The sequence below is a fragment of the Balaenoptera acutorostrata genome, chromosome 12 (genome assembly GCF_949987535.1).
Source record: "Balaenoptera acutorostrata chromosome 12, mBalAcu1.1, whole genome shotgun sequence".
NCBI lineage: Eukaryota > Metazoa > Chordata > Mammalia > Artiodactyla > Balaenopteridae > Balaenoptera > Balaenoptera acutorostrata.
Genome location: NC_080075.1, coordinates 75,358,574 through 75,386,450, shown reverse-complemented (window position 1 = coordinate 75,386,450; position 27,877 = coordinate 75,358,574). Strand labels below are relative to the sequence as shown.

The 27,877-nt window shown below is 36.0% G+C and overlaps 1 protein-coding gene across 6 annotated transcripts in view; it reads right to left on the bottom strand.

The window, feature by feature from the left end:
• Window positions 1-27,877, bottom strand: part of ITSN2 (intersectin 2) — a 162,689-nt gene that overhangs the window by 68,786 nt on the left and 66,026 nt on the right. For 5 of the 6 annotated variants that reach the window (XM_057557880.1, XM_057557879.1, XM_057557878.1 and 2 more), the window contains exons 16-20: window positions 22,671-22,810; window positions 21,536-21,616; window positions 11,790-11,926; window positions 8,037-8,173; window positions 6,891-6,988 (exon numbers count right to left, since the gene is read on the bottom strand). In XM_057557880.1, coding sequence (XP_057413863.1) covers window positions 6,891-6,988; window positions 8,037-8,173; window positions 11,790-11,926; window positions 21,536-21,616; window positions 22,671-22,810 — 593 coding nt within the window. The remainder of the gene's footprint in view (window positions 1-6,890; window positions 6,989-8,036; window positions 8,174-11,789; window positions 11,927-21,535; window positions 21,617-22,670; window positions 22,811-27,877) is intronic. The other variant, XM_057557882.1, reaches the window with a different exon arrangement.

Below are 27,877 nucleotides of genomic sequence, written 5' to 3'. Positions count from 1 at the left end.
ACTATGTCTCTGTTCTCCACTCCATTTTCTACACTTTTCAGATAACCTTTCTAAAATAGATTTGACAGTGTTTTATCTATCAAAATCATGTAGAATTTGTATGGTGATTCCATATCCATTAAAATTTTTAAAAACACTTTTTCTGAGGTATAATTAGCATATTATAAATTTCACATTTAAGGTATTAAATTTGATAAGTTTTGACATATGTATACAGTTGTGAAAAATCACACAACCAAGATAATAAACATATCTATCACCCCAAAATGTCTCCTTTTGCTCTACTGAAACCACGCCCTCCCACTCCTCCACTTGACCCACACCCCATCTCCAGGAAAACACTGGTCTGCTTTTTGTCATTATAAATTAGTTTGCATGTTCTAGAACTTTATATAAATAAAATCACACAATATACATCCCTTTCTGGGGGGTCTGACTTTTACTCGGCCTATTATTTATTATTATTTTGAGATCCATCCATGTTGTAGTGAATGTGAATAGTTCATTTCATTTTATTGCTGAGTAATATTACATTGTACGATGTACCACAATTTGTCTATCTGTTTACCTACTGATGGAAGATTGAATTGTTTCCAGTTTCTGGCTATTACAAATAAAGCTGCTATAAACATTTGTCTTTGTATGGACATATACTTTCAATTCTCTCGAGTAAAGATCTAGGAGTGAGAGGGCTGGCTCATATGGTAGATGCATGTTTAACTTATTTTATTGATAATAATGATTTTATTGAGATATAATTCACCATACAATCCTCCCACTTAAAGTACACAAATCAATGGATTTTAGTATATTCACTTATGCAACCATTATCACAATCAATTATAGAACCTTCTCTATGAAAAAGAAACCTTGTACTATGTTGTATCTAAGAGTCTAAGAAATCCTTGAGCAGCCCAAAGTTGTAAGGATTTTCTCCAATGTCTTTTTCTAGAAGTTCTACAGTTCTAGGTTTTACATTTCAGGATTTACCTCTGATCTATTTTGAGTTAACTTTCATATATGTTGTAAGGAATAAATCAAAATTCATTTTTGTGCATATGGATATCCAAATGTTCCAATGTCATTTGCTTTTTTGAAAAGACTAGGAGTTCCCTGGTGGTGCAGTGGGTAAGAATCCGCCTGCCAATGCAGGGGACACGGGTTCGAGCTCTGGTCCAGGAAGATCTCACATGCTGCAGAGCAACTAAGCCTGTGCACCACAACTGCTGAGCCTGCGCTCTAGAGCCCACGAGCCACAACTACTGAAGCCCGTGCGCCTACAGCCCATGCGCCACAACTACTGAAGCCCGTGCGCCCTAGAGCCCGCGTTCTGCAACAAGAGAAGCCACCGCAATGAGAAGCCCGCGCACCTCAATAAAGAGTAGCCCCCGCTCGCCGCAACTAGAGAAAGCCTGCGCAGCAACAAAGACCCAATGCAGCCAAAAATAAATAAATAAATAAATTTATAAAAAAAGAAAAAGACTATCCTTTCTCCACTGAGTTGCCTTTGCATCTTTATAAAAAATCAGTTATATAAATATGCAGGTGTAGATCCATTTATCTATTCTGCTCCACTTGTCTGTTTTCCAATCTAGATACTAATACTACACCATTCTGATTGCTATAACTTTTATAATAAGCCTTATAATCAGGTAGCATAAGATCTCCCACTTTGTTCTTCTTTTTCCAAAGTTGTTTTGGTTATGAATCAGCTTGCAAATTCTATTCTGTTCCACTTGTCTATTTTCCAATCTAGATACTAATACTACACCATCTTGATTGCTATAACTTTTATAATAAGCCTTATAATCAGGTAACATAACATCTCCAACTTTGTTCTTCTTTTTCCAAAGTGGTTTGGTTATGAATCAGCTTGTAAATTTTTACAAAAAAGTGGAGAAGTACTGAGATCTTCCTGAATGGAACACTTGTAGGATACAGCCTGAGGATTTGCCCAAACTGTTCTCATTTAAGTATTATTTCCTAAGCTCTGTATTTATCTAAAACAGAGATAATTTAGGAAAAAAAAAAAAAGATGTTAAAAATATATACATATAATATGTATAAAAACTCTCAATTAAAAAGGGCTACCATTTTAATACGCCTGATGAACTTAATGTGATTGAGAGACACTGATATTGCTGTTTGTTATCTTGTGCGTGAGACCTATTAGACGTGTGAAAATACTGACCCCTTGGAAAAGAAGTCTGTGTTAATATAATTGTACATTCTATGTTGTCATATGTAGCATATCACGTAGACAACTGTCTGGCTGTACTTGGAAGACTTTTTGAAATCTGATTGCTACTCAATGATCTTCTGTTTTAAAGAGTGTTAAACAGATCACATATGCAAGTAATAAGGCCAAAAATCTTAACACCAATGTATACAATTAAACCGCATAGCTTATATTCTTAAAAAAAAAAAAAGCCTGGTGGGAGTTTGATTGAAACTGCCTTGAAACTATAGAACAATTTGAGGAGAATTGCTTTCTTATCAATACAGAGTCCTCCAATCCATAAACATGGTATAGCTTTCCATTTATTTAGGTCTTCCATTCTTCTCAACAATACTTTGTAGTTTTCAATAAACAGGTCTTGTACATCTTTTGTCAGTTTTATATCTAAGCATTTCATATTTTTTATGTTACTGTAAATGTTATTTTTAATTTCAATTTCTGAATATTCATTGCTTGTATGTAGAAATACAACTAATTTCTGTATATTGATCTTGTTTCCTACAACTTTGCTAAACTCACTTATTACTTCTAGTAGCTTTTTTTTTCTTTTTAAGATTCTATGGGATTTTCTACACAATCATGTCTTCTGCAAATTAAATCTTACTTCTCCATTTCCAATCTTGATGTCTTTTATTCTATGCTGAGTCACTGCAGATCCATTACAATTTTTATCCTAGAAGATCCCATCTCTCTAGTTTTAAGCTTTTCAAAGTTCAAACTTCTTAGTGTAGAATTCAAGGCCTCTGAAATTGTGGTTTCTTTGTCAAGTACCAACTTACCTTTCTAGCTTCATCTCCTAATATTTGTCCCATATTCTAGGCAAATGGTTATGTGACATTCTTTAAACACACCAGGCGCTCACATGCCTCAGTGTTTTTGTTCAAGATATTCCTCCTGCCAGAATTTTGTCGAGTTTAGGCGAAAGAACACAGACTTTGGAGTTAAGAGAACCATGCTTCAGTCTTAGCCATGCCACCTGGCTGGTAATCTGCTGTAAGGTAATGAATGTCATCTAAAGCCTCAGTTTGTTCATCCATAAATTTGGGGGGAAAATACCTGCCCTACCTTCCTCCAGGTTATTCTGAGGATTAAATTAAGAATATTTATAAAAGTGCTTAGTAAACTGTAAAGCTCTAAACAAGTATAAAGCATAATACTTTGAGCCTTTTCTCCATCCTATCCTTGGGGAAAATGTTCCCAATGCTATTTGGTTGTGTTACTGCTTCATCTTCTGGGTTCCTATAGCACTTTATTTCTTTAAATGGTTAATCTAAACATACCACATTATATTTTGTTCAATTATACATATTTCTTTTTTCTTCCTAAACTTTGCCTTCCTTATTCATTTTTATATATCCCCAGTAGGCACATGGCTAGAAACTCAACAAATGTTAACTTGAATGGACTATTCTAAATTAGATAAACAACAGATTCAAAGTTTAATTAATAACAAATGGACTTATTATCAGGCAACTTCATTTGTGTTTCTGGTAAATAATTCTCATTTTAATGCCATACGTCTGGCTATTTATTACATCATTAATGAGATATTCAGAAAATCCCTCAATCTAAGCTGCTTTGGTTAACTACATAGATAGTATCATAACTATCTAATTACCATAAAATGGTGTTCTGAAATAGAACAAAAGGAACCATTGATAAAATATTATCCTGTAGATCTAGTTAAGACTAGTTTAAAATAGCTAATCCAGAGCACTAAAAATGAAGGCAAGAACATAATAAACCCTGAGGAATATGCAACCTAAACCTGATTTAAATATTTGGTCTAAAGGCAAGGAATCACTGAAAGGTATGAGTACTGGCATTCAAACACTAACTTCCTCCTTTTCTTACAAACTTTTAAAAGCAAAATTTCTTTAATACTATTTCCTAATATTTTCAACCTTCTGAAGAAGAAAAGGCCCAATCATTTATTATTCAGAGTTAGACCAGGTTGGCTCTGTAAGGGGTCAATTTTAACCAATTTCATACCTGTCGTTTATAATTCTAACTGATTTCTAGTTGTCAATTTACATAGAGAGTTAAACTAGAAAATTTTACATAAATTCTCACAGGCCTAGGGAAACTATTACTTCAAAAATAGCATTAACAGATAAGGATAGAAAAATAGGTTGTCATGAAAAATGTTGCCATGGTTCAGTGGAATTTATCATATTTTTCACTTTCACTCAAACCTCCTCTGCCACCTTCATTCATTAAGTTGACCAGATGTTGCCTCCTATCTTACCAACAATACAGAAGCCCTCAGATTTGACCTCACTTCTACCTCAGCACAAGTTATGATCCCATCCATCCCTTTGTCCAGCCCTCCAATCACAAAGGAAAATGTATATAGCCCTTCCACCTCCTCCTCTTCCTGTGCTATAGATCCCAAGCCCTCCAGATTATCAAGAATCTTCCTCCTCTCCATCCATTGGTCAGAACAGAGAGGTCTGACAGGGAGGCATGAGGTGCCTTCCTGAGTGCTCTGTGTTCTGTATGTTGAAGTGAGTGGTGGTTTCAAAGATCTATATACATGTACAAATTATTTGAGCTGTACACTTATGGTTGTACACTTCACTCAATGTAAATTACATTTTAATTAGAAAAAACACCTCCCTCCATTAGTGATTTACTCTTTCTGGTATGATTAACCCTTTTCCTCTGCAGATCCTTTCTATTATTTAAACTTACTCAAGCTTCTGCCAAGTTAAAAAACAAAAAACAAAAAACAAGAACAACTTCCCTCAACCCACATTCCTCATTATTTACCACCTTTGCTTCCTCCCCTCTTTCAAAAGTCAAGCTCCTTCAGAGAGTTTCATATATTCATTGTCTCCTCTTCCTCCCTTCGAACTGTTCCTCAACTCACTGAAATCTGGCTTCTTCCCCCACCACTCCACTCAACTAATACTCTTCTCCTCAAGGTTAACAATAACTGTGCTGTTGTTAATCTAATGGTCATTTTTTTTAGTACTGTCTTATTTTACATGTGGACTACTCTTCTCAAATGTCCCTGACACTAAACTCTGTTTTGTTCCTACCTCTAGTCATTCTTTTATGGCTCCCCTTCCTCTAACAATCCCTTCCATGTCCGTGTTTTTCAGGGAATGCATCCTCAGTCATCTTCCCCCTTCTTTATTACACACTTGGATGAGCTCTGCCACAGTCGTCTTCAATAACCATCACAACACACTGATGACATACAAACTGGCCTCTAGATATCTCTGGATATCCAACTGCTGCCTAGAAATCTGAAACTCATCCCAAACTGAACTCATTATAATTCCCACTTAAATTTCCTCCTTCTAATCTTCCTCTCTTAATGAATGAACACCATTATTAACCAAGCTGTCCAAATCAGGTATCTGGTAGTAACTCATGACTCATTCTTTACATCAAAGATTCGGCAGAGAACACAAGCACTCAAGAAACTCCAGCTAACATTATGTTCCTGCTGTCACTACCACCAGACTGGCTCTCTGACTGTGGGAGACGTCTGCTCTAAAGCTGGTAGCAGTCTACACTTTTCCTTCCTCTACTTCTTTAGGATGTCTGTCTTTCTCATTAAACTATAAACTCACTAAGAGCAGAGACTGTCTTGTTCACTATATCCCTAGCCTATCATAGCTCCCAACAAGTATTTGCTGAAACAAATAAAAGATATAACCAAAAATATAAGTAAGCTCTTGACCAAACATGCCCAGAGCTAGGCTACATTGCTTCATTCTTGGACACTACCTCATCATCACCAAGTAGAAGAGGAGGAACGGCAGGGCCAGAAGCCTGTGGACTCAAGCTCCTCAGCTGAGGAGCAGCTATGGCACTGTCAGTGTGGCAATGGCAACAGAAGGATGTGTAGCTGGGGATTGTCTTGAGCATTTGAATAGACGGTTCTGGTAAACCCTATTCCAACTATCATTAAACATTTGCTACCTAACTGATAAAATACACCAAACTGGTGACAGTGCAGGTTAAAAAAGAAAACAGACACTGGCTAGGTATTCTAGGTAATATTGCCTTTATTTACTAAGAAGAAAACTGAAGCCAGGATTAAAATTGAAGTCGGTATGCTTCTAAAGCCTGTATTCTTTCCAGTAAATCACATAGCTCTGTCAAAATGCTATTCCCTGCATCTTCTCTTATTCATCCATTTTACATGGTTTGTGATTATACAATAAAAATCTTTTTGTTCCAAGGAACAAGGGTCTGCATCTAGTTAGAGCTACAGAACCTAACTCCTTCAACTCTTTTAATGGTTGCCAGAAAATAACCAGTTCCCCCAAATTTCATTGGTAATTTATTAAAATAACAAAATATCACCTTTTATGACATAAAGCAGTATGGCAGAGTGGAAAGAACACTGGATTTGGAAATCAAAAGACATGTACTTGCACCCCACATTGGCAGTGTGGCAGTGTGCTGCTGACAGTTACAACTTGTGTTAAGTCTTCCTACCTAGAATATGGCAGTAATAATAACTGTCCTATGCAGCTCTGCGGTATGTCATAAGAACCAAATGAGGTAATGCTTAAGATATATTTTTAAAATGGTAAATCACTGTATAATAGTATACTCAATATTATTATAGAAAGTAATCTAGTACATTGCATTCAGCTTATTCATGAGAAAAAAAGATTTTGTTTCCTACCTGTATTATATCCCCAGAATTAAAACTCATTTCGTCATGGTTCCTTGCTTCAAAGCAATATAATGCTCTGTAATTTACCAAAGCACGGGCTGGCTCACCTAAAGAGAAGATAATTGTCATTATTTGCTTCTTTCATATATACACATTTTTGCTATGACTCAATAAAGAGCTTGAAAAGAAAAAAACTGAGCATCAAACAGTATCATGAAAATCCATTTAATATAGGCTTGTTAGAATTTAAATATTTTCAACAGTCACAGAATCAATACAAAAACAAACAAGGATATTCGTCTTAAGCAGGAGTCAGTAAAACAAAGAGATGGCTTGCAGGGTGCGCCATGCCCATGGATGAGGGAAGGTGGGGTGGTAACTGAGGTGTGTCGAGTGGAGGGAGACTAAGTTGCAAGAGGCTTAATTCGATCTGAGAGGTCAGAATATCACAGGGAAGAAGAGCACAAAAGGGAGGTCACAGACAGAAGGTTATAGTCAGTAGACAGGGTTGACTACAGATGTATCAGTATGGTTCCAAAAAAAAAAAACAGTACAAGAGTTCACAAGTGTACTAGACAATAGATGAAAGATATTTTACTTTGCTCATTTGTAGAATAAATGCTTTAACTTAGAAAATTTACAACACATTGTATCATTAATAAGGATTCAAAGGTTTATGCATTCAGAAGAAATACAATAATATTTAAAGTATTTTAGGAACGCACTCTGGGGTGTATCAAAAACAATGTATATCTTTTGAGAAAATTTCAGTGTGCAAAGACTTAAAACTTTACTGTTGCTTCATTAAAATAAACAGTTTAGTTACACTGGTGGAATAAAATATTTTAAACTATTTACTTCAATTATGAAAACTGTGTCAGGGTTTATGCACTGTTAGTGACGGCTATATTCTTTTCTTTGTGTTGCTTTAAGATTTCTACCCTGTCTGTTTTTTTTTTTTTCCTCAGTCTGTTTTAATAAACCCACAAACTTCTCATCCAAGTTTAATTTAGAAAAAGGTCTTTTCTGACTCTGATTAGCATTCATTTTAATTTTCTTCTTTTTTTGAACCTCATCAGAGTCTATTTTTCTCTTGTTGCTTTTGTTGCTCTGTTTCAGAAAAATCAAATCAATTATTTTCATCCTTATCCTTACTTTGTTTCTCCTCAGCTTTCCACTCCACTTCTTGAACTTTTTCTTGTGTTTTTTCTTCTTGGAGTCGCTTTTGTTTTTCTTCTTCCTCCTTTCTAAGATTTTCTTTCCATAAGTTTTCTTTTCCTTGTTTTGCTTTCCTTTACATGAAAGAAAAAGAGTTTGCATAATGTCCTCAATTTTTTTTTATGCAAAATAAAAATGTAATAGAAGATCTTGTCCCTGACAAACTAAAGAAAAATTATGTATTTCTTATATGTTTAAATTTAATCTTAGGGACTTCCCTGGTGGCACAGTGGTTGAGAATCCGCCTGCCAATGCAGGGGACACAGGTTCGAGCCCTGGGCCAGGAAGATCCCACATGCAGCGGAGCAACTAAGCCCGTGTGCCACAACTACTGAGCCTGCGAGCCACAACTACTGAGCCCATGGGCCACAACTACTGAAGCTCACGCACCCTAGAGCCTGTGCGCCACAACTACTGAGCCCATGCACCACAACTACTGAAACCTGTGTGCTCTAGGGCCCACATGTTGCAACTACTGAGCCCGTGTGCTGCAACTACTGAAGCCCGTGCGCCTAGAGCCTGTGTTCCGCAACAAGAGAAGCCACCGCAATGAGAAGCCTGCACACCGCAACGAAGAGTAGCCCCTGCTCGCCACAACTAGAGAAAGCCCGCATGTAGCAATGAAGACCCAACACAACCAAAAATAACAAAATTAAAAAAAAAAATCTTATATAGTTATATATTTATTATATATAGCAAAGAGATATTAGTAGGGGGGTGTGGAGAAACCATGGGGATCAGGGTTGAAGGGGAAAACCAATTAATCAATCACTTAATCAAGAGAGAAACTAAGCACAAGTAGATGAGCTAGGGAGTATGACTAACAATTTCTCACACTCTCAAATTTCTTCCTGCCAGCCAACCTCCCAAACACAAGAAAAATGTGGAAAAAAATTGTAATGGAACTATTCAGAAAACAAATCTAAAAATTATATCTGAATTTCCTTCCCTTCTCTCCAGATTCTTCACAAGGACTGCTGTCAAACTCTTATTCCCACTATCCTAGCTAATCCCTGTTTTCAGGATTTAGTCATTGCTGTGAAAATAGGAAATGCTGCTGGACAGATTATCTACTTCTTATATTATCATTTAAAAGTCTTTTTCATTTGTTAGATTTTAGATAATAGAGCATTTTTCCTCTATAGGTCCATACTTCTGTACATGTTTCTATGACATTTGATATAGCTGCAGCTTGGTTTCTAGCTGGTCAAGATGGTCTAAGATCAGCTTAGTTGTTTTAGTATTAGAATTAATGCTCACTGGAGTTCTCCTTGCTTATACTTTTTATGATCTTACTAGAGGCAGAGCAGTCACCACTAATTAGCACCTTCTTCAAGTCTCAGCACACATTATCAGGGGCTGTGAAGATTGTGACTGGATGCATCCCTAGGATTTGGGGGCATTTATGCCCCACCAAGGTGAAAGTCTTGGCTTAATTCCATATCTCTCTTCCTGTAATTCCTGGAGGAATTTGGAAATCCTGGATAATTCCAAAAACTGTAGACCCACTCAGTCATGAACCCTTCCTCCTCATCCCCCAAATGTCTTATAATTCATACTCCTGGTTCATTATCCCACAACTAACTTCCTCTCAACCCTTTGCAAATCCTCCTACGCCCTCTATCACTTGCAGAGTGCTTTCTCTAGCACTTTCCGTAACTGACATCCAGCTCTCCTTTGAGAGGCATGCTTCTCTTGCAGTCCTTAAGCAATTCCGACCAATATTCCCTTTCCCAGTTCTCAGTAACTTTCCCTGACACTCTCCCACGCCTAGGATGACCCAACCTACCTTTATTTAAATTCCCATAGCATTATAAACACCACTATCAGAGTACCTGCCACATATTTACTGGGATAGAGAAAAGACTAGAGAGTTAAGAGAATAAAAAATTAAATTTTGGTAAAGTTTCTATGTGCGTGTTTGTGGATGAGAAACTGGTCCACAGCCAGAAGATGCTTCAGAAGTTGGACAAAGAGGTCACATCTACAATGTGAAAATCTGACTATTACCAATAGCTTGGGACAAGAAGGCAACATACCTGAGCAAATGGCCAAGAAATAAAGATACAGTACTAACACCCAGCTCTGGACCAATTCTACATGTTCTGATTTCTTCCCTCTACTAAAGCAGGATAATGTGCAAAGACAATGAATAAAATGAAAATGTGTATTACTAATATGGTCTGTTGGCCTGAAAGGAATTGTGAGCAATGATGGAGATATATCAAGATACTTGCATGTGTAAGCAGAAAATTCTTATCTAGCACATGACAGTCTCCATCTCTGTCAATCAAGATTATTTACTACTAATGAATGAATGAATAAAAGTCGTTTTGAGGATGCTCTTCAGAAGAGTTAAAATAATATTTGTGGAACATTCTGCATGTGACTGGATTTATTTTGATGACTGCCAATTTCTTTGACAACTACTCATTTTACTTTTTAGAAATGGACTTATTATATCTAAGGGAGAGTCCAATAAATTCAAATAGAACTAAAAAAAAAACAAAGAAAGAAAATTCTAACACAGGGACTAGTTGCGCAGCACTGCACAGTTCCCTTGTGCAGTGTTAAGTGGCACAAGTTAGGTGGCAAATAAAAGCCTTCTTAATTTGAACTTTACTGTCTCTACATCTATATTATTCTGGTATCTCTTGTTAGGGAATCACAAAAGTAGTAGCAATATTCTTTAGAATAAAGAATATTATAGCCATTTGTTTAGCTGTCTGACTCTCCTACTAGAATGATGAGAAATCTAGGGGCAAGGAGTAACCCAGAGTCTACCTGCATCACAGTCAACAGTGACCACTCAGTAAAAATGTGTTAAAGTGGTTATTCTAAAGCCATTAAGAAAAGAGGCCTGCAATATGGTAATGTGTCTTTCTTGCCTTCCCAGTAACTATTAGCTCTTTCATAGACATTATTGTCTACTCTTCTCCAGGGCAAAGAAATGTTGGTTTGTTGATATTTGTTAACTAATTATAATAATTTCTGACACTAGAGAACTTGGGAGAAACATAGGAACGTATTAGAAATAGAATCTTACCGATAGAAAAAAAAATCATGCAAAGTCTCTAAATGAATGGTTCTAAGCTTCAGATACCACAACTGTCTCACTTTTCCTTGCTATAAATGTAGGCAGTTGATATAGCTCAGATATATACAAGGAAGCCTGCATCAACATGGCATTTCTACACTCAGTATTACACTATATAAAATTAAGTACTTGGTTTTTATGATTTTTCAGGAAATGGTAATGGATTTATTATGGAGAGATAGAAATAATGAGTGCTTATTACCTGCAAAACATTATACTTGGTTCTTTAGTCTTATTTAATTCTGAGTTACTTATGAGGTATGCATTAATGTGTCTATTTTTCAGATGGAAAAACTGAGGTTCCAAAAGGTAAAGTGACTTAACCAAGATCATCCAGATAGTAAGTGGCAGATCAAGAATTCTAAACCAGGTCTGACTCCAAAGTCTGTATTTTTCACTAATGGAACATAAAATTGGTTACTGTAAACTCAGTCCAAAAAAGAAGGACTGAACTTCTAAAATTTAGAATCTAATTAGCATCTTAGGATAATCATTTTATTCCCCTTAATTTTTCATAGTCAAACTAAAAATCTGGACAACAAAATTAGAATTCTAATAGCAATATAGTATAATAAGTTTATCAACTATATTACCTTGTAGCCTCGTCTTCTAGTTTCTTTTTCTGTATTAGCTCTGATCTTTTTCTTTCAATTTCCCTCAGTTTGTCACGTTTGATCTTATAAAGTTGTTCAAGGGCTAACTGCTGTGTATTGTAGCTTTCTCTCAGTTCCTAAGGAGAAGATAAAAAGTCAACGTGGCATTGATTTAAATACTTTTGTCTTATGCAAAAATGTGGCAACTGCATTAAAAGATAAAAATCATAAAGCAAGTTAAACTAAAGTAAAAAGATTAAAAGTCTTAAAAAATCTAGATGATTGAAAAATTCTTGAAAACAGTAAGTATTTAAGGTATGTGGCCACTGAGGACAAATGCATGTTAAAATCATCTGCTTTTATATTAATTCATTTCTAAGGAACATAGAATCTTTCACAAGCCAATTCTTTGATTTAGTACTTCATTTTCAATAAAAAAGCAATCTACTAAAAATACGGGGAAATAATTTGCTTGTTATAACATTTGAAGAGGAATTTTGTTCAGTCATATTTTTGACACATGTAATTTAACCAAGTTACCCATAACTTTTACCCAGTAAAATACTGAACTAAACACAGAAGCAATTATTCAATAATTTAATAATTATTCAATATTTATTTAATTTAAATAATAATATATTAAATAATTTAATAACTAAAAATGGAAAAGATAATGTCTACCTAAAACCATGACTAGAATGGGCCAAAATAATGAAAAGTATTCCAAACAGGAATTAAAATAAACAACTGTTTATTGAGCATCTAGCTCTGTGCAAAGTGCTATGAAGATTCACAGCGATCCAATCCAAGGCCGTCTGACTCCCAAGTCTATAGTTCTTGTCTTCAAAGAGTTCACAGTCTCAAAGTAAATTGCCAAAATCTGGGATATAGATAAGTGTCTTCGCAGAAACTTGTGATTATCTGTTCAGCATTTCCTTTCCCTCTTCTGCTAACAGCACCCTTCCTCCTTTTGGGAAGCTGATTTACCCCCCAATCCCACCCTTCTATGTGGTTTTGATGAGTCTGTCAGATTCAGTGCTCCTCCCACTCCCACCCAAGTGTGGTCACTTATCTAAACAATCACAGCACCTCACCTCCCTGGCAAGAATGACTGGTTCAAAGGATGTGCACATGATCCAGGCTGGGCCACAATCCCTTCCCGGGATTCAGATATATTGAAGAGGGGAGAAAGAAGTCTTTCCTTCACTAAACTCATTAAAATGGGATAAGGTAAACCTGGAGCTGCCCCACTTCCTAGTGAGGCCAGCAGGGGTAGGAATGAAGTCAAAACAGGAAAGAGAGAAGCAAAGATTAGAGATAGAGCTGGAGAGAGAGGGAGTGCTGGGGGAACCAAATCTCCAACTTCATTCCTGTGTCTAGGAACTGCCCCGTCTACTGATTCAGTCAGTGGTCTTAGTAGTCTTGCAATAACCACTCTTTTCAGCTTAACTATTTTGAACTGAATTTCTTTTACTTGGAATCTATAGAATCCTGAACAAGGGAGTAGAAAAAGCCTGGGATAAGGAAGAGGAAAAAAACCCAAAAAACTAAGAAACTCCCACAAAAACCTGAAATAAACAAAAGAGACCTCATGGCAAAGGTGGGAGCTTCGACATTTAGATAGAATTTTTTGGTAAAAGATGTCTTGGGGCATCTATCTACACACAAAAACAAAACTCCAAACCACAAACAAACAAACGAAAACGACCTAAGGTCTACTTCTTTTCAGGAATAAAAATATTTTATAGGTGAACCCTTTTAACTTGATTGAAATGGTAGATCTAATCTGAGTAAATGTGGTATCCAGAGACTATGTCCAAAATGTCGAAGATCAAGACTTGCAGCTTAAGACAACAAGAATACAAATACTACATTCATAGAAAAGTTTTCACAGATCTCAGCTTCTGTAGTTCTCTTTGTTGCACCTTTCTCTAAACTCTATTGACGGGACTTCCCTGGCAGTCCAGTGGTTAAGACTTCGCCTTCCAATGCAGGGGGTGCGGGTTCGATCCCTGGTCAGGGAGCTAAGATCCCACATGCCTCGTGGCCAAAAAACCAAAACATAAAACAGAAGCCATATTGTAACAAATCAGTAAAGACTTTAAAAATGGTCCACATCAAAAAAATCGTTTAAAAAAAACCCCAAACAACTATATTGAAAAGCAGAAGACTACAATGGTTACAATCTGTGGAGAAGCGGTGTGGTTTACTGATAAGGACTCATGGAGCATGGGTCTGGAATAAGAATGCCAAGGTCTGAATCAGGCTCTGTCTGTGACTAGCTGAGTAATCTTAGGAAAGTTACTTAACAGTTTCCTCATCTGTAAAATGGGGTTAATTATAGTACATGCCTCACAACACTGCTATGAGGACTGAATGGGTTAATACACATAAAGCGCTTACAATAGTGCAGGGCACACAGTAAGTCCTCAATAAATATTAGCTATATTACTGGCTGAAGTCATAAATAGAATTATAAGTTTAAAACGAGAGTAAAGAGGAGCCAAATTAATGTCTGATCTTAATATGGCTGTAAGGTTAGCCCCCTAACTTGTCCTTTATTTTCTTTTTTTTTTTTTTTTTTTTTTTAACTTGTCCTTTAAAATACTGTTCCAAGTCTTCCTTCATTAGCCCATTCCTCCAATGTGTGAGTTAACGAGCTTCCTTGCGCTCCCCAAGACGTTCTGTGCATTCCCCTATCGCAGGCAGTGTCTTCTGACTGTATGACTGTCTCCACTGAAGTGAGTTTCTTGACAACAGGACTGTCTTTCATCAAGGTATCCCCACACAAGAGAGAGCCTGGTACAGTGTAGTTATTTAATTAGTATTTACTGGATGAATGAAAATACATAAACCATAGTCTATGCATATTAATAAGATTTGAAGAGCACCACAGGGCTTCCCAAAAACATTTCCTCTGCCTGACTTACAATGATCCTAGAAATTCTTATCATTAGACTCACTCCTCTGAGTTAAGTCATGCTTCCAGGAGGTCCTGGTTAAATCTATCAGTTAACTATCACTTTGCTGTACAGCAGAAATTAACACAACATTGTAAATCAACTATACTTCAATTAAAAAAAAAATCTATCAGTTAACTGAAAAGAAGTAAACAATCTGCACTTACGAACAGAACTGTACTCCATCTTAACGGAATAATAGATCATTCTTTTCAGGTTAAGGAAGTTCTCTTCCATTCCTAATATGCTAATACCTTTTTCATTTTTTAATAATGAATAGATGTTAAATTTTATCAAATACCTTTTCTGCATTTAGTGAGATGAGCATACTATTTTTCTCCTTTAATCTGTTTATATGGCAAATTACAGTCAACAGTTTTATATGTCAAATCATCTTTGCATGGCTAAGATAAATCCAACTTGGTCATAATGGAGTATCCTTCTTATAAATTTCCATATTCAACTTCTCAATATTCTTTAGAATTTTTGCCTCTATGCTAAATTGGTCTATAATGATCCTTTCTTATACTATTCTTATCAAAATTTGAGGTTTATGATAGTTTCATACAATAAGTTGGGAATATTCCCTCTTCTACATTTTGAAACAGATGTGTAAGACTGGAGTTATTTATTCCTTCAGTAAAATTCTGGGTCTGGATTCTCTTTTAGGGAAGATTTTAAACTATGGAATTAAAATATTTTGTGACAATAGAGCTACCTAAATATTTTATTTTTCTTGAGCCAGTTTCAGCAAATTCTGATTTGTTCATTTCATATTTATGTGCAAAATTTTTCATAATAGTCCCTTCTCTTTTATTGTTTGCAATGTGTTTAGTTATAGTTCCTTTTCACTCCTTTATTTTTGTTTTTAAATTAAGTCTTGCCACAGGTTTGTTAATTTTATTAATCTATAAAGAGAGCCAAACTTTGGCTTTCTTGATTCTCTGTATTAAATATCTGTGTTCTGTTTCACTAATTTCCTTTTACTTTTTTCCCTTTATTACGCTAGTCTTTTTCTAGTTTCTTAAGTTGAACACTTAGCTTATAAATTTTCATCTTTTTAAAAAAAAATATAACCATTTAAGGTCAAATCCTGACTCTCTGGGTTGAATTTCTGCTTGCTACCTGTGTGACCCTGGGCAACTTAATTTACTCCTATGTGAAATGTGAACAAATAATAGAACCTACCTCATCGGGTTAATATTAAGGATTAAATAAATTAATATAAGTAAAACATTTAGAACAGTGCCAGTCACAGATAAAGCCTTTAATAAATCCTGACTATTATTAGTATATCTTGAGTTATGAATTAGAAAATAGTTATTGACTTCTGATATGGAATATGGGGAATCTGCTCATTTACACTATCCCCCATCTCCTCTCCATTTTCCAGTGTTTGTTATAATTTAAAAATATACTTATTCTTTTCATTTTCATAAACATTTGACAACATTTTGCAACTCAATTTTTCTCCAAGTTTTTATTTTGAAAACTTTCAGATCTACAAAAAATTTGACTAAGTTGAAGACGCTGATGCTTTCACCCCTAGAACTTCATCATTATTCTACGTAACTACGGTGTCAACGTCAGTACCAAACTAAAGAAATTTGACAGTGACATAATAATCTTAATATAGAATTCATATTCAAAAGATGTTCCCTCCCAATAGTGTAAATATTATCCTTAATAACAGCTTTTTTTTTGGCTCCATAATCCAATCAAGGACCATACACTTCATTTCGTCATTGTGAGAAGATTTCCTCCATCTTTTATGAGATTCACATTTTTAGAGTGTGGGTTAGTCAGCTATTTTACAGACCAAACCACAATTTGAGTTTGTCTAATTATTTCCTTACACTTACATGGATGAAATATTTTTGGCAAAAATAGTATAGAAGTGATGTGTCTTTTTCAGTGCATCATATCAGGAGACACATAATGTCAGCTTCTGCCATTTGGGTAATGTTAAATTTGACTGCTTGGTTGAGGATGGTTTACCAGTTTCTGGCCTGAGTATTTTCTTTGCTCTTCATTGCCATTTCTAGATGATTATTTCTTCTCACTCTTACAAACTCCATCTTTTTCTGAGGCGCAGAATAACAGCCAGCAGTACCACCCTCCCCTTCCTCTTTATTGTCATCTGTGGATCACCTGGTCACTGATCCTCATTCACTCATTTTCATTATTCTTCCAGTCTTTGACATCAACGTAGATGACCCCATCAAAACCTCAACTCAGACTGATCTCCTCAAACACGGGGAGGGGGAAGTGTAAGCCTGGATGAAGTGAGAGAGTGGCATGGACATATATATACACTACCAAATGTAAAACAGATAGCTAGTGGGAAGCAGCCGCATGGCACAGGGAGATTCGCTTGGTGCTTTGTGTCCACCAAGAGGGGTGGGATAGGGAGGGTGGGAGGGAGACGCAAGACGGAGGAGAAATGGGGATATATGTATATGTATAGCTGATTCATGTTGTTATACAGCAGAAACTAACACACCATTGTAAAGCAATTATACTCCAATAAAGATGTTAAAAAAAAAAAAAAAAGAAAGGTAGGGGTTGAAATAGTAACCTGGGAAATACCAGAGTCAAGTAACAACTAAGAACATGTGGTTTATTTGATGCTGAGTTGAAAACTGTAAGAACTGGTGTCCAGGGTCCTGATAGGACTTGAGCAGCGATAGGACTTGAGCAGCTCTGCTAAGTCACTCTAAGTGACCAGAAACTATGAATTCAAAAGCATTCTCAATGTTCATTCTTGGGGCTAAACATATATTTCAGCACACTGGAGGAAAATTTTCCAAGTGAATATTATACAGATAAGAAGGCTTAATTATCCCTTGGCATTGTTCCTTTCCTGCCTCAGAATTATTGAAAAAAATACTGAAAAACACAAATAGGATTTATGCAAATGTAAGTATTTGACATTAGATTTTCTGTATAGGTAGTTTTATAAAACATAATTATAATAAAGTGTATATGGTTTAAGAAGGTTATAAAGTTTAAAAGCATCACAGTAGGAGGATTACAACTTTCTATTGTGATAAAATCCATCAAAAATAAAACTTCCCATTTTGACTAAAAAAAGAAAAAACAAAACAACTGATCTCCTCAACAATGACTTTTTTTTTTACTCCATTTAATCCCTCATTTGCATTATTATACCCTGAATCTTGTCATCATCACAAAGAGAACTACCACTGATCAGTATCCCATTTTCCAAACATAAGTTCTTATTCTTCAAGCTTTTCTTATATATGGTACATCCATTTCAACAGGTTTCCAACCTGAGACCTCCATTCTGTTGACCCTATCATCCTCTCTTTTTTCATCAGCACCCCTTCCTCTCTTCATATCCCTTCATGTCCAGTACATATTTGAGTTCATGTTTATCACAATTACTGTGTTAAGATCTGTAGCTCCCTTGTTCCTCCCTCTCTGCCCATGTCTATTAAAACCTCAAACCCATATGAATCTATTAACCTATGTAATCATCCTTTTCCATGCTTACACATAAACAGCTGAATTTCGGTGGAGAAAAAAAAAAAGACACAATTAGGACTGCTGTTTTCAATTTAAATTCATGAACTCCAACTTCAAATAGGCATTCAACATTGCTCAGGACACCTACTGTTTTCCTCTACTAAGCTTGCACTCCCCACCCCCACTAAGATGTGTATTTCATGCCTACTTTTTACTCCTGAAATTTCCCAATCTTCCATTCATTCTTTTCACTACCAGCCAATAATCTTGCCTCATTAAGCCAGACTGGAACTCCCTCATCTTTCCATCTCAAAAGCAATAAAACTTCCTGCGTCTGTATCCATCTCCTTCTAGCCTAGTTTGAGTTATTCCATGTCCTCAACCACCCATGAAGACTCCTTGTAATGATCCAACTTGCTTCTGATTTTAGGTTTTGAAGCTATCAACTTCCTACTCTCCACCAACAAATTTAACCGACTTCACACCTATCTTATTCCCATATGCTACACTGGAAGTATTCTTTTTCTCTTGTCCTTCAATCTATGCTCCAGATTATATCTTAATCTGCTTCCTTGGGACTTTGCTCTATCAATTATCACTATTTTATACAGTCAGTCTCAATCTCTCACTTTCCTCCTCCTTCCCTTCCTCTCTCTTCTACTTTAACTCTTGTCTTTCTTTTCTTTCTTCCTTTTTTTGAATTTAAAAAATAGCCTTTACTTAAAAGAATAAATTACATGGAATCAGAAGTTTTCCTAAAACCTGGGATACATGGTTTTCTGCTGTTTTTTGACTAATTTCTTTCTCCTTTTTTCTCATAAACTCTATATACCAATACTAACTCTAAATGCTGTATATTTTTCTGACTGAGAACATTCAAAACCATTCATTCATTCGACAAGTACGTATTGCCACACATGATGTTCCATGCACTGTTCTAGGTGCTGGGAATTCACCAACGAAATATTTGTCTTGAGCTTGGCAATCATCTTTAAGACATTCAGATGGATAAGGTTAGTTACCTAAAAAGCTTAATTTTTTCCATTTCCATTCTTCTGTCCTAACAGAAACTATCCATCCCTCATGTACCCATATGCTGCACAAAAAGGTGATACCACTTTCAAGGGTGGTCCTAATTATTCTTTTATTTTTCAACTTCATTAAAGTATAATTGGTAAATAAAAACTGTATATAGGACTTCCCTGGTGGCGCAGTGGTTGAGAGCCAGCCTGCCTGCCAATGCAGGGGACACGGGTTCGGGCCCTGGTCTGGGAGGATCCCGCGTGCCGCGGAGCGGCTGGGCCCGTGGGCCGCGATTGCTGAGCTTGCGCGTCTGGAGCCTGTGCTCCGCGGCGGGAGAGGCCGCGATGGTGGGAGGCCCGCGCACCGCGATGAGGAGTGGCCCCCGCTTGCCGCGGCTGGAGAGGGTCCTCGCACAGAAACGAAGACCCAACACAGCCATAAATAAATAAATAAATAAATAAATAAATAAATAAATAAATAAATAAATAAAAAAAACTGTATATATTTAAGGTATACAATTTGCTGCTTCAATACACATATACACTGTGAAATGATCACCGTAATCAAGCTAATTAACATATTCATTTCCTCATATAGTTCCATTCCCTCCTCCCCCCCCCTCCTTCTCTTCCCCCCTCCGTCCCTCTCTCTCTCCTCTCTCTCCCTCCCTCCCTTCCTTCCTTCCTTCCTCTGTTTCTTTCTGTGGTGAGAATGTTTAAGATATATACTCTTAACAACAATACTGTATTGTAGAGTTGAAATTTTCTAACTATAGTCACCATGCTGTGCAGTAGATTTCACAATTTATCCCTCTTGCATAACTGAAACTTTGTATCCTTTGTCATCTTTCTTAAACAAAGTTTTCCTCATGCTCTCTTTTCACTCTCCTAAAGAGCTGTTCACACGCACTCCACCCCTCCTCAGCTCCCATTCATTCCTGATCTGCCGCAGTCCAGCCTCTGCTGGTCACTCAACTGAGATGGCACTTTCAGCAAGGTCTTCAAAGGTCTCCTTGTTGACAGTTCAATGGATACTTTTCAGTACTAAGTTAACTGACTGCTCTGTATCATTTCCAATGACCACAGAAAGCCTCTTTTCTTGCTTTCTGTAACAATAGTCGGTCTCCTGACCACTCTGACAGTATAGGTTTCATTCCCTTTTACATTCCTAAATTGCCTCTGATGAAACCTCAACAAGCAGTGAAAGGTTGGAAGGCAGGAAGCAGAAGGAAGAAAGAAAAACAAGAGACAAAAATAATCTGCTAGCCTGTGGAGAATCAAATGCTAACTCGAAGAATCAGACTTCTGTGTGTGAGTACAGTCCACAAATATCATCAAACTGCACTGTATACGTGAAGAAACTTAGGTTTACATTTCTGTGTGATCTGCAGCAAAAGTTCTAAGACCAGATAATCTGGCCATTCATGCTATAACCATAACGGAAAGGATGATACCATCTTTCCAACTGCCCTACCTTTGCTTAGGTAACAAATGAGCTCTACTTATGTTCTTGTCTTCATTGTGTATATATATGTAATTGCCCTATTGCCATCCATTTTAGTACTGAGTAGAATACAGTCGAAAATCTACTAGGGTCAGCAAGTGGTAAATATAAAGCAACTTTCTTTAAACTAAATCAAAATAGGAATTCACTGAATGTTTTAAATATTCTTTGTGCTATCTATACATGACAAAGTGAACTACTTATTTATAAATATGATTTAAACATTTTTATCTGTGGTGCAAGCATATCTAAATATGAGGCCTGATAACTAGACAAAACTAAAGCTGCACCTGCATTATTGGTTAAGATTTTTCCTTATAGCAGTATTAGGAAGCAGCCTGATATATACATGACATAACCTTGCACGAGATTTCAAAAGGTATAAGTTTTATTTTAAACAGTAATTTCAGTGATATGGGTAAATAATTTAATCTCACATTCCTTTAGTTTCCCTTTTAATTGAATGAGTAATCATCCCATCAGTTAGCCCAACTCACAGGGATGCTGTACGGGAACCAGGAAATATTTCTCAGTGTCTTGGGCTCCTCATGAGAAAGGTTACTCTGGGCAACCCTACTGATCCCTGGCATTAGACTCAAACAGGCAGTGAGACAGCAGAAGGATATTTAAGCAAGCAGAAAGAAAAATGTCTATACTGTATATGTTATTTCAAACAAGGATATTTAGATAAATGCAAAGAATAGTCTAGTTTTTTAAAAAAGAAAACAGTAAAGTAACTCAAAGAAAAGGAGCTAGATATTAGAAAATAACCTTAAGTAAGAGGAAGAGGTTGTTGAGACAGCTTAGCAGAGACAAAAGGCACTGAAGAAGAGAGTCATCCATATTCCCACACTGTAAGATAAGGCAGATAAAAAGCCAATTAAACTAGGTACAGATTTTTAAAAAAATAATGTAGGGAAGATAACTTGGCTGGTTTGTCTGTTCATCAATGACAAATTATTTAGTCTTCTTTAAATTTTTTTTCTACAGAACATATGCTTGTGTGGAATGTATTATTAACATTATTAACCTCAAACTTCCCTTTCTTAACGGAAGCCACCATGGTTTCTTTTACCATTCTGTTTACTCTATGGTTGGTGTAACATTATTCTAAATAAGTTAGCAAAATGAAAGTCACATGAAGAGACACAGAGCTGCCTGAAAAGCTTTGTAATACGTTATGCTCTAAAAACTTCATGCTTCATTAGCAAGGGAGTAACTGAAACTAGTCCCAAATTTTAATCATGTGCCATTACTCTGGTTGCTAGCTTTTAATATTTTCTTTCACGGGCATGGCTTCAGTATACAACTAACACTGCACAGAATGATAAGCATATGGTATACGTTTTGGACATCTGTTCTGCCACTGCAGCAAATAATGAATCATGAATCTACTTTTCATGCAAAATTTTTAGTGCCAAATTATGCTTTGGATTTCATTGGTTATAGCATCATTTCACAAAGGTTAATTAAATTGTAAAAAAAAAAAAAAGAATTTAGTGTGTTAAAAGAGCCTCTACAACCTGGACTATTTAAAATTTTCCATATTTCCCATTTTCAAATTTGCCTAAGATCATTCTGGCTGAGATCTAATACTGACAAACCTAATCTAATCTAATCCTAATACTGACAAAGGTAATTATTTTTTAAATGTATAGATGCCAATAAAAACAGTCATCAAAAACTGGAAACTATGGTAAATTATATATTTACACGACTCAATGTTTACAATACACAGACAACATTAAAAACAATCCTGCAATTCTGGTATAGCTCAAATTATAAAAATAAATTATGAAATGTACTATATATAACAATAATAGCTTCAGTTATTCATTCAATTAAATCAAAATAAGGAAGGTAAAAAGGCAGCTAACTAAAAATGAATATAATAGAAGATAAATACCTTTAGTTGATTGTTAAACGAATCCATTTCTGATAGCTTAGATGCAGTTTCTTTTTCAAGAGCATCTAATTGTTCTTTAAGTCTTTGGCATAATTCTTCCTTTTCTAATGATTTTTTATGAAGTAAACCAACTCCTAAATCTGAAATACAAACATCATACAGTTTACATTTGGTAGAAGTTCCTGTCATTACCAGTAATTAACATTTACTGTCTGGTCAAATTGGTATAACTAGAGAGCCAAAGGCTATACACACATAAGGTGGATCAACTCAAGGGAAAAAACAATCAGCAGTCATTTCCCTTTTTCGGGTATCTTGGACGATCCTCATATGGAAATGTTATAAGCACTGGTTCTGTACTCAAAAGTACTAGAACTTGAAGTGACGCTCCATTTTGGGTAAGGTGCTTCACCAATCCATCCGCAGGCTCTCCTATTCGATGGGCATTATGTATCACCCACCTCATATATGAGGTGATGATATAAAGCCATTAGTACAGAGTCTGGCCCATAGTAAATACTCAATTAATAGCACCTATTGTTAAAGAAGCTTTCTATTTATTCTCAGTGCTCCCAAGAATAGGGGAATATTCACTACAAGGACTCAACAAATATTACTAACTGGATCATTCAGTGGTATTATTTTAGGAGGTAGGAACAGACAGCTTCATTTTATATGACCTTTTCTTACATATTTAGGCAAGGATGAAAAAACTGGATGGAAATATATGATGCAGACTACATTTCAATAAATTAAGATAGCAATCTTACCATCTATTTAAATACAGCTGACCCTTGAACAACTCAGGGGGATTGGAGGGCTGACCCTCTGCTCTGCTGAAAATCCAAGTATAACTTGCAGTTGGCCCTCAGCATACGTGGTTGCAGTTCCTCCATATCCACAGTTCTAAGTCCTTGGATTCAACAACCACGGATCTGTGTAGTACTGTAGTATTTACTTATTGAAAAAAATCTGCATAGAAGTGGACCTGTGCAGTTCAAACCCACGTTGTTCAACGGTCAACTGTACATATTTTAAAACTTTACTGTATTTTTTAAAGTACAGAAATCTAGTACAAAATTCAAATAAAATGAAGCATATAGAGTAAAAAGTAAAAAAGTCTCTCTTCATCTCACCTCCTACCCCCCTCTTAGGTACTTGATATGTGCATATTCAGCATTTCCATGGGGCTTTAATGGGATCACGCTGTCTACGCTGCTTAGCAACTTCTTTTAAATTTAATAACACAGCTCACCATTAAAGACATCTAGATCTAGTTCATTCTTTAAAATTGCTCCCTGGTAGTCCACATTATGGCTATTCCGTAATTTATGTAACTATTCCCTTTTTGATTGCCATTTAGGTTGTTTCTGATTTTCTACTATTAAATAAAAATGCTGCCATAAACATACTTGTATGTACATTTTAACGCACACATGGAAGTATTTTAAAAGGCTAGGAGGTGAAAGAATTGCTACGTAAAAGGATGTGCACACTTTAAGTTTGGACAGAAACTGCCAAACTGCCCTTCCAAAAAGCTGTACCAGTAACAATGACACCAAATTACCTGTTTCTGCATATCCCTATCACCAGATACTATCACTCATTTTTCTTTTTTTTTAACATCTTTATTGGAGTATAATTGCTTTACAATGCTGTGTTTCTGCTTTACAACAAAGTGAATCAGCTATACATATACATATATCCCCATAACTCCTCCCTCTTGCGTCTCCCTCCCACCCTCCCTACCTCCCTATCCCATCCCTCTAGGTGGTCACAAAGCACTGAGCTGATCTCCCTGTGCTATGTGGCTGCTTCCCACTAGCTATCTATTTTACATTTGGTAGTGTATATATGTCCATGCCACTCTCTCACTTTGTCCCAGCTTACCCTTCCCCCTCCCTGTGTCCTCAAGTCCATTCTCTACATCTGCATCTGCGTCTTTATTCCTGTCCTGCCCCTAGGTTCTTCAGAACCATTTTTTTTTAGATTCCATATGTATGTGTTAGCATACGGTATTTGTTTTTCTCTTTCTGACTTACTTCACTCTGTATGACAGACTCTGCGTCCACCCACTTCACTACAAATAACTCAATTTAATTTCTTTTTATGGCTGACTAATATTCCATTGTATATATGTGCCACATCTTCTTTATCCATTCATCTGTCGATGGACACTTAGGTTGCTTCCATATCCTGGCTATTGTAAATAGAGCTGCAGTGAACATTGTGGTACATGTATCTTTTTGAATTGTGGTTTTCTCAGGGTATATGCCCAGTAGTGGGATTGCTGGGTCATATGGTAATTTTATTTTTAGTTTTTTAAGGAACCTCCATACTGTTCTCCATAGTGGCTGTATCAATTTACATTCCCACCAACAGTGCAAGAGGGTTCCCTTTTCTCCACACCCTCTCCAGCATTTACTGTTTGTAGATTTTTTGATGATGGCCATTCTGACCGGTGTGAGGTGATACCTCATTGTAGTTTTGATTTGCATTTCTCTAATATTAGTGATGTTGAGCATCCCTTCATGTGTTTGTTGGCAATCTGTATATCTTCTTTGGAGAAATGTCTATTTAGGTCTTCTGCCCATTTTTGGATTGGGTTGTTTGTTTTTTTGATATTGAGCTGCATGAGCTGCTTGTAAATTTTGGAGATTGTACCACTCATTTTTCATTTTTGCTAACTGGCAAAAAAATGCTTATTGTCATTTTAATTTGTATTTTCTTGACAACTACTGAAATCAAATAAACATCTATTTATATGGCCATCTACTTACATTTATCAGCCATCATCTTGAATTGTCTCATCTCAACCTTTGCTGGCTTTTTCCTCCTATTGGCTTGTCTTAGTTTCTGACTTGTATAAGCTCTAAATTCTTGTTGTATCATACATATTTCAATTTATTTTTTTTACTGTTTATGACATCTTTCATCATGAAAAAGATTTCATTTTTATTTCATCAAAAACTAAATATTTTCCTTCATAGCTCTACGTATTGTTTGAAGAGACTTTTCTGACACCAAGATTATAAAAATGTTTTCCTCTGTAACATTTTTTTCTAGAGTTATATTTTATGTTTAGCCTCCCACTTTACCTAGAATTTATATCTGCATAGAGTGAGGTAAACAGCTTCTTCACCCCCCTTTCAACTATCCCTCAAATCACTTAATGAAGAGATAGTAACTATTGAAAACCCATCCCTTCCCCACTGATGTTAAATGCCAACTTTATCTAATCCTAAATTGCCATATACATATATATATATATATATATATATATATATATATATATATATATATATATGGGCTTGTTTCTAGACTCTCTATTTAGTTCCAGTGTTCTGTTTCTATTTTGGATCAATAATACATTATTTTAGGTACTATACCTTTCATAACTCATGTTTCGGTATCTGATAGGGCTAGACTCCTCCCCCTACCAATGTTTTTTCTTTTTAAGTCTTGGCTCATCTTGTGTATTTTCTCTTCTAGGTTAATTTGTGAATTATCTTGTCAAGTTTCATTTAAGGAAACCGGAATAAAACTGAATATATGGATGAATTAGTAGAGAACAAAATAACATCTTTAAAATATTGAGCAAGTTCATTCAGGAATATAATAGGTATCTACTTATCAAGGAATCTTTTATGTCAATCAGTAAAGTTTTATGGCTGTGCATTTCTTCTTTGTTCATTTAACAATGAGAATGCTGATGTGAATGAGACCTTTTTTCCCCTTATTTTCTAAATAAATACTTTCGATATATAGTAAAGTTGCTGATTTTTATATGCTGATTTTGTATCCAGGCACCTTGTTAAATTGTCTTATAATTCTAACAGTTTTCCAGTATTTCAATAAATATTTAATCATTAAATTACACATCTGCTATATGCAAGGCCTTGCACTTTGTTCAATGGTAGGTAAAAGTGAAGGATAAGGCATGGGTCCTATTCTAGTCAAGGTGGGAGACAAGCAATGGGAAAAATAACAGTAAAAGAATATTCATTCTTAGTATTCAAAATGAGCATCAGTAATAATGGATGCTTTCATACTGAATGTGATCATATCACATCTATGAGCACTGTGTTAGGTAACTGAAAGAGGCAACATGGTAGTGTGGTGGGCTTTAGGAGTCAGACACACAAGAATTTGAGACCTACTATTACATGATCTTGGGTAATTACTTATTATCTGTGAACCTCAGTTTTTCCAAGCTGCACAATGGAAATAACAACGACTACTTTACAGGGTTGTTGTAAAAATGAAAGGAAATAATGCATGAAAACTACCTAGCATGGTGCTTGGCACATGGCTGATAATCTTAAATGGTTACTATTATGGACAGAGGAATCTAAGGGATACTGGGTACTCTGCAAACTCCAAATAAGAGCTTCCTATTCTAAACTGGACTACAGCAAAGATTAATAAATTTATAAAAGCTAAATTGGATCACATTCCACAGAGAAAGAGTAGCTCTACCAGGCCCCTAATAAGACATATTCTACATTCTCTTCACAATCCAAATACTAACAATGAAGATGACAGTATACTTTCTACCCTGCACAGATCAGGAGTGCTGCCTTATCCTACCTCTGGAATGCCTGTGAGGGGTAAGGTAGGAGCTGATATACTTCGAACGGCCAAGAAAAGCACCCTGTGCAAGGAAGATTGTCTGAGACGAGACATCGGTGGAAGGTGGGAGACATAATAAGAGTAGTTCACAAGATCAAATTTTCTATTCCTGGTATTTCTTCGATGTAAAGGGACCTTTACTAGAACAACAGTCCCAGCTTCTTTCTAACTCTTAAATACTTGGTGAGATCAAGATAAGGACCCGGGTGTACATAGCCCTATACCTTTCCTATCCCTTGCTTTCTTGAGGTTGAACTGCCTACAGGAATCTGCATTCTATTTTGTTCGTGCACCCAGTGTCTTACAGGGGCAGCTGTACTGCTCACAGATAAGCCATGCTGTCTAACATCAGCTTTATTAATAATGAGGTGATATTCTGGTCTCTCATGTCTTGCTCCTTTGCCTTATTTCTTAATTTGTTCAGAATTTGGGCAAAGAAGAGGGATGAACCTATTTACTGGCCCGCCTAAAAAACCAGAAGTGTAATAAAGAGCCCTAGAATGAAAAAACTGACAGATACTCAGTGGGAGACATTTAGGATACTTTAGCTAGTTCTAACACATTTGCAGAGTTAC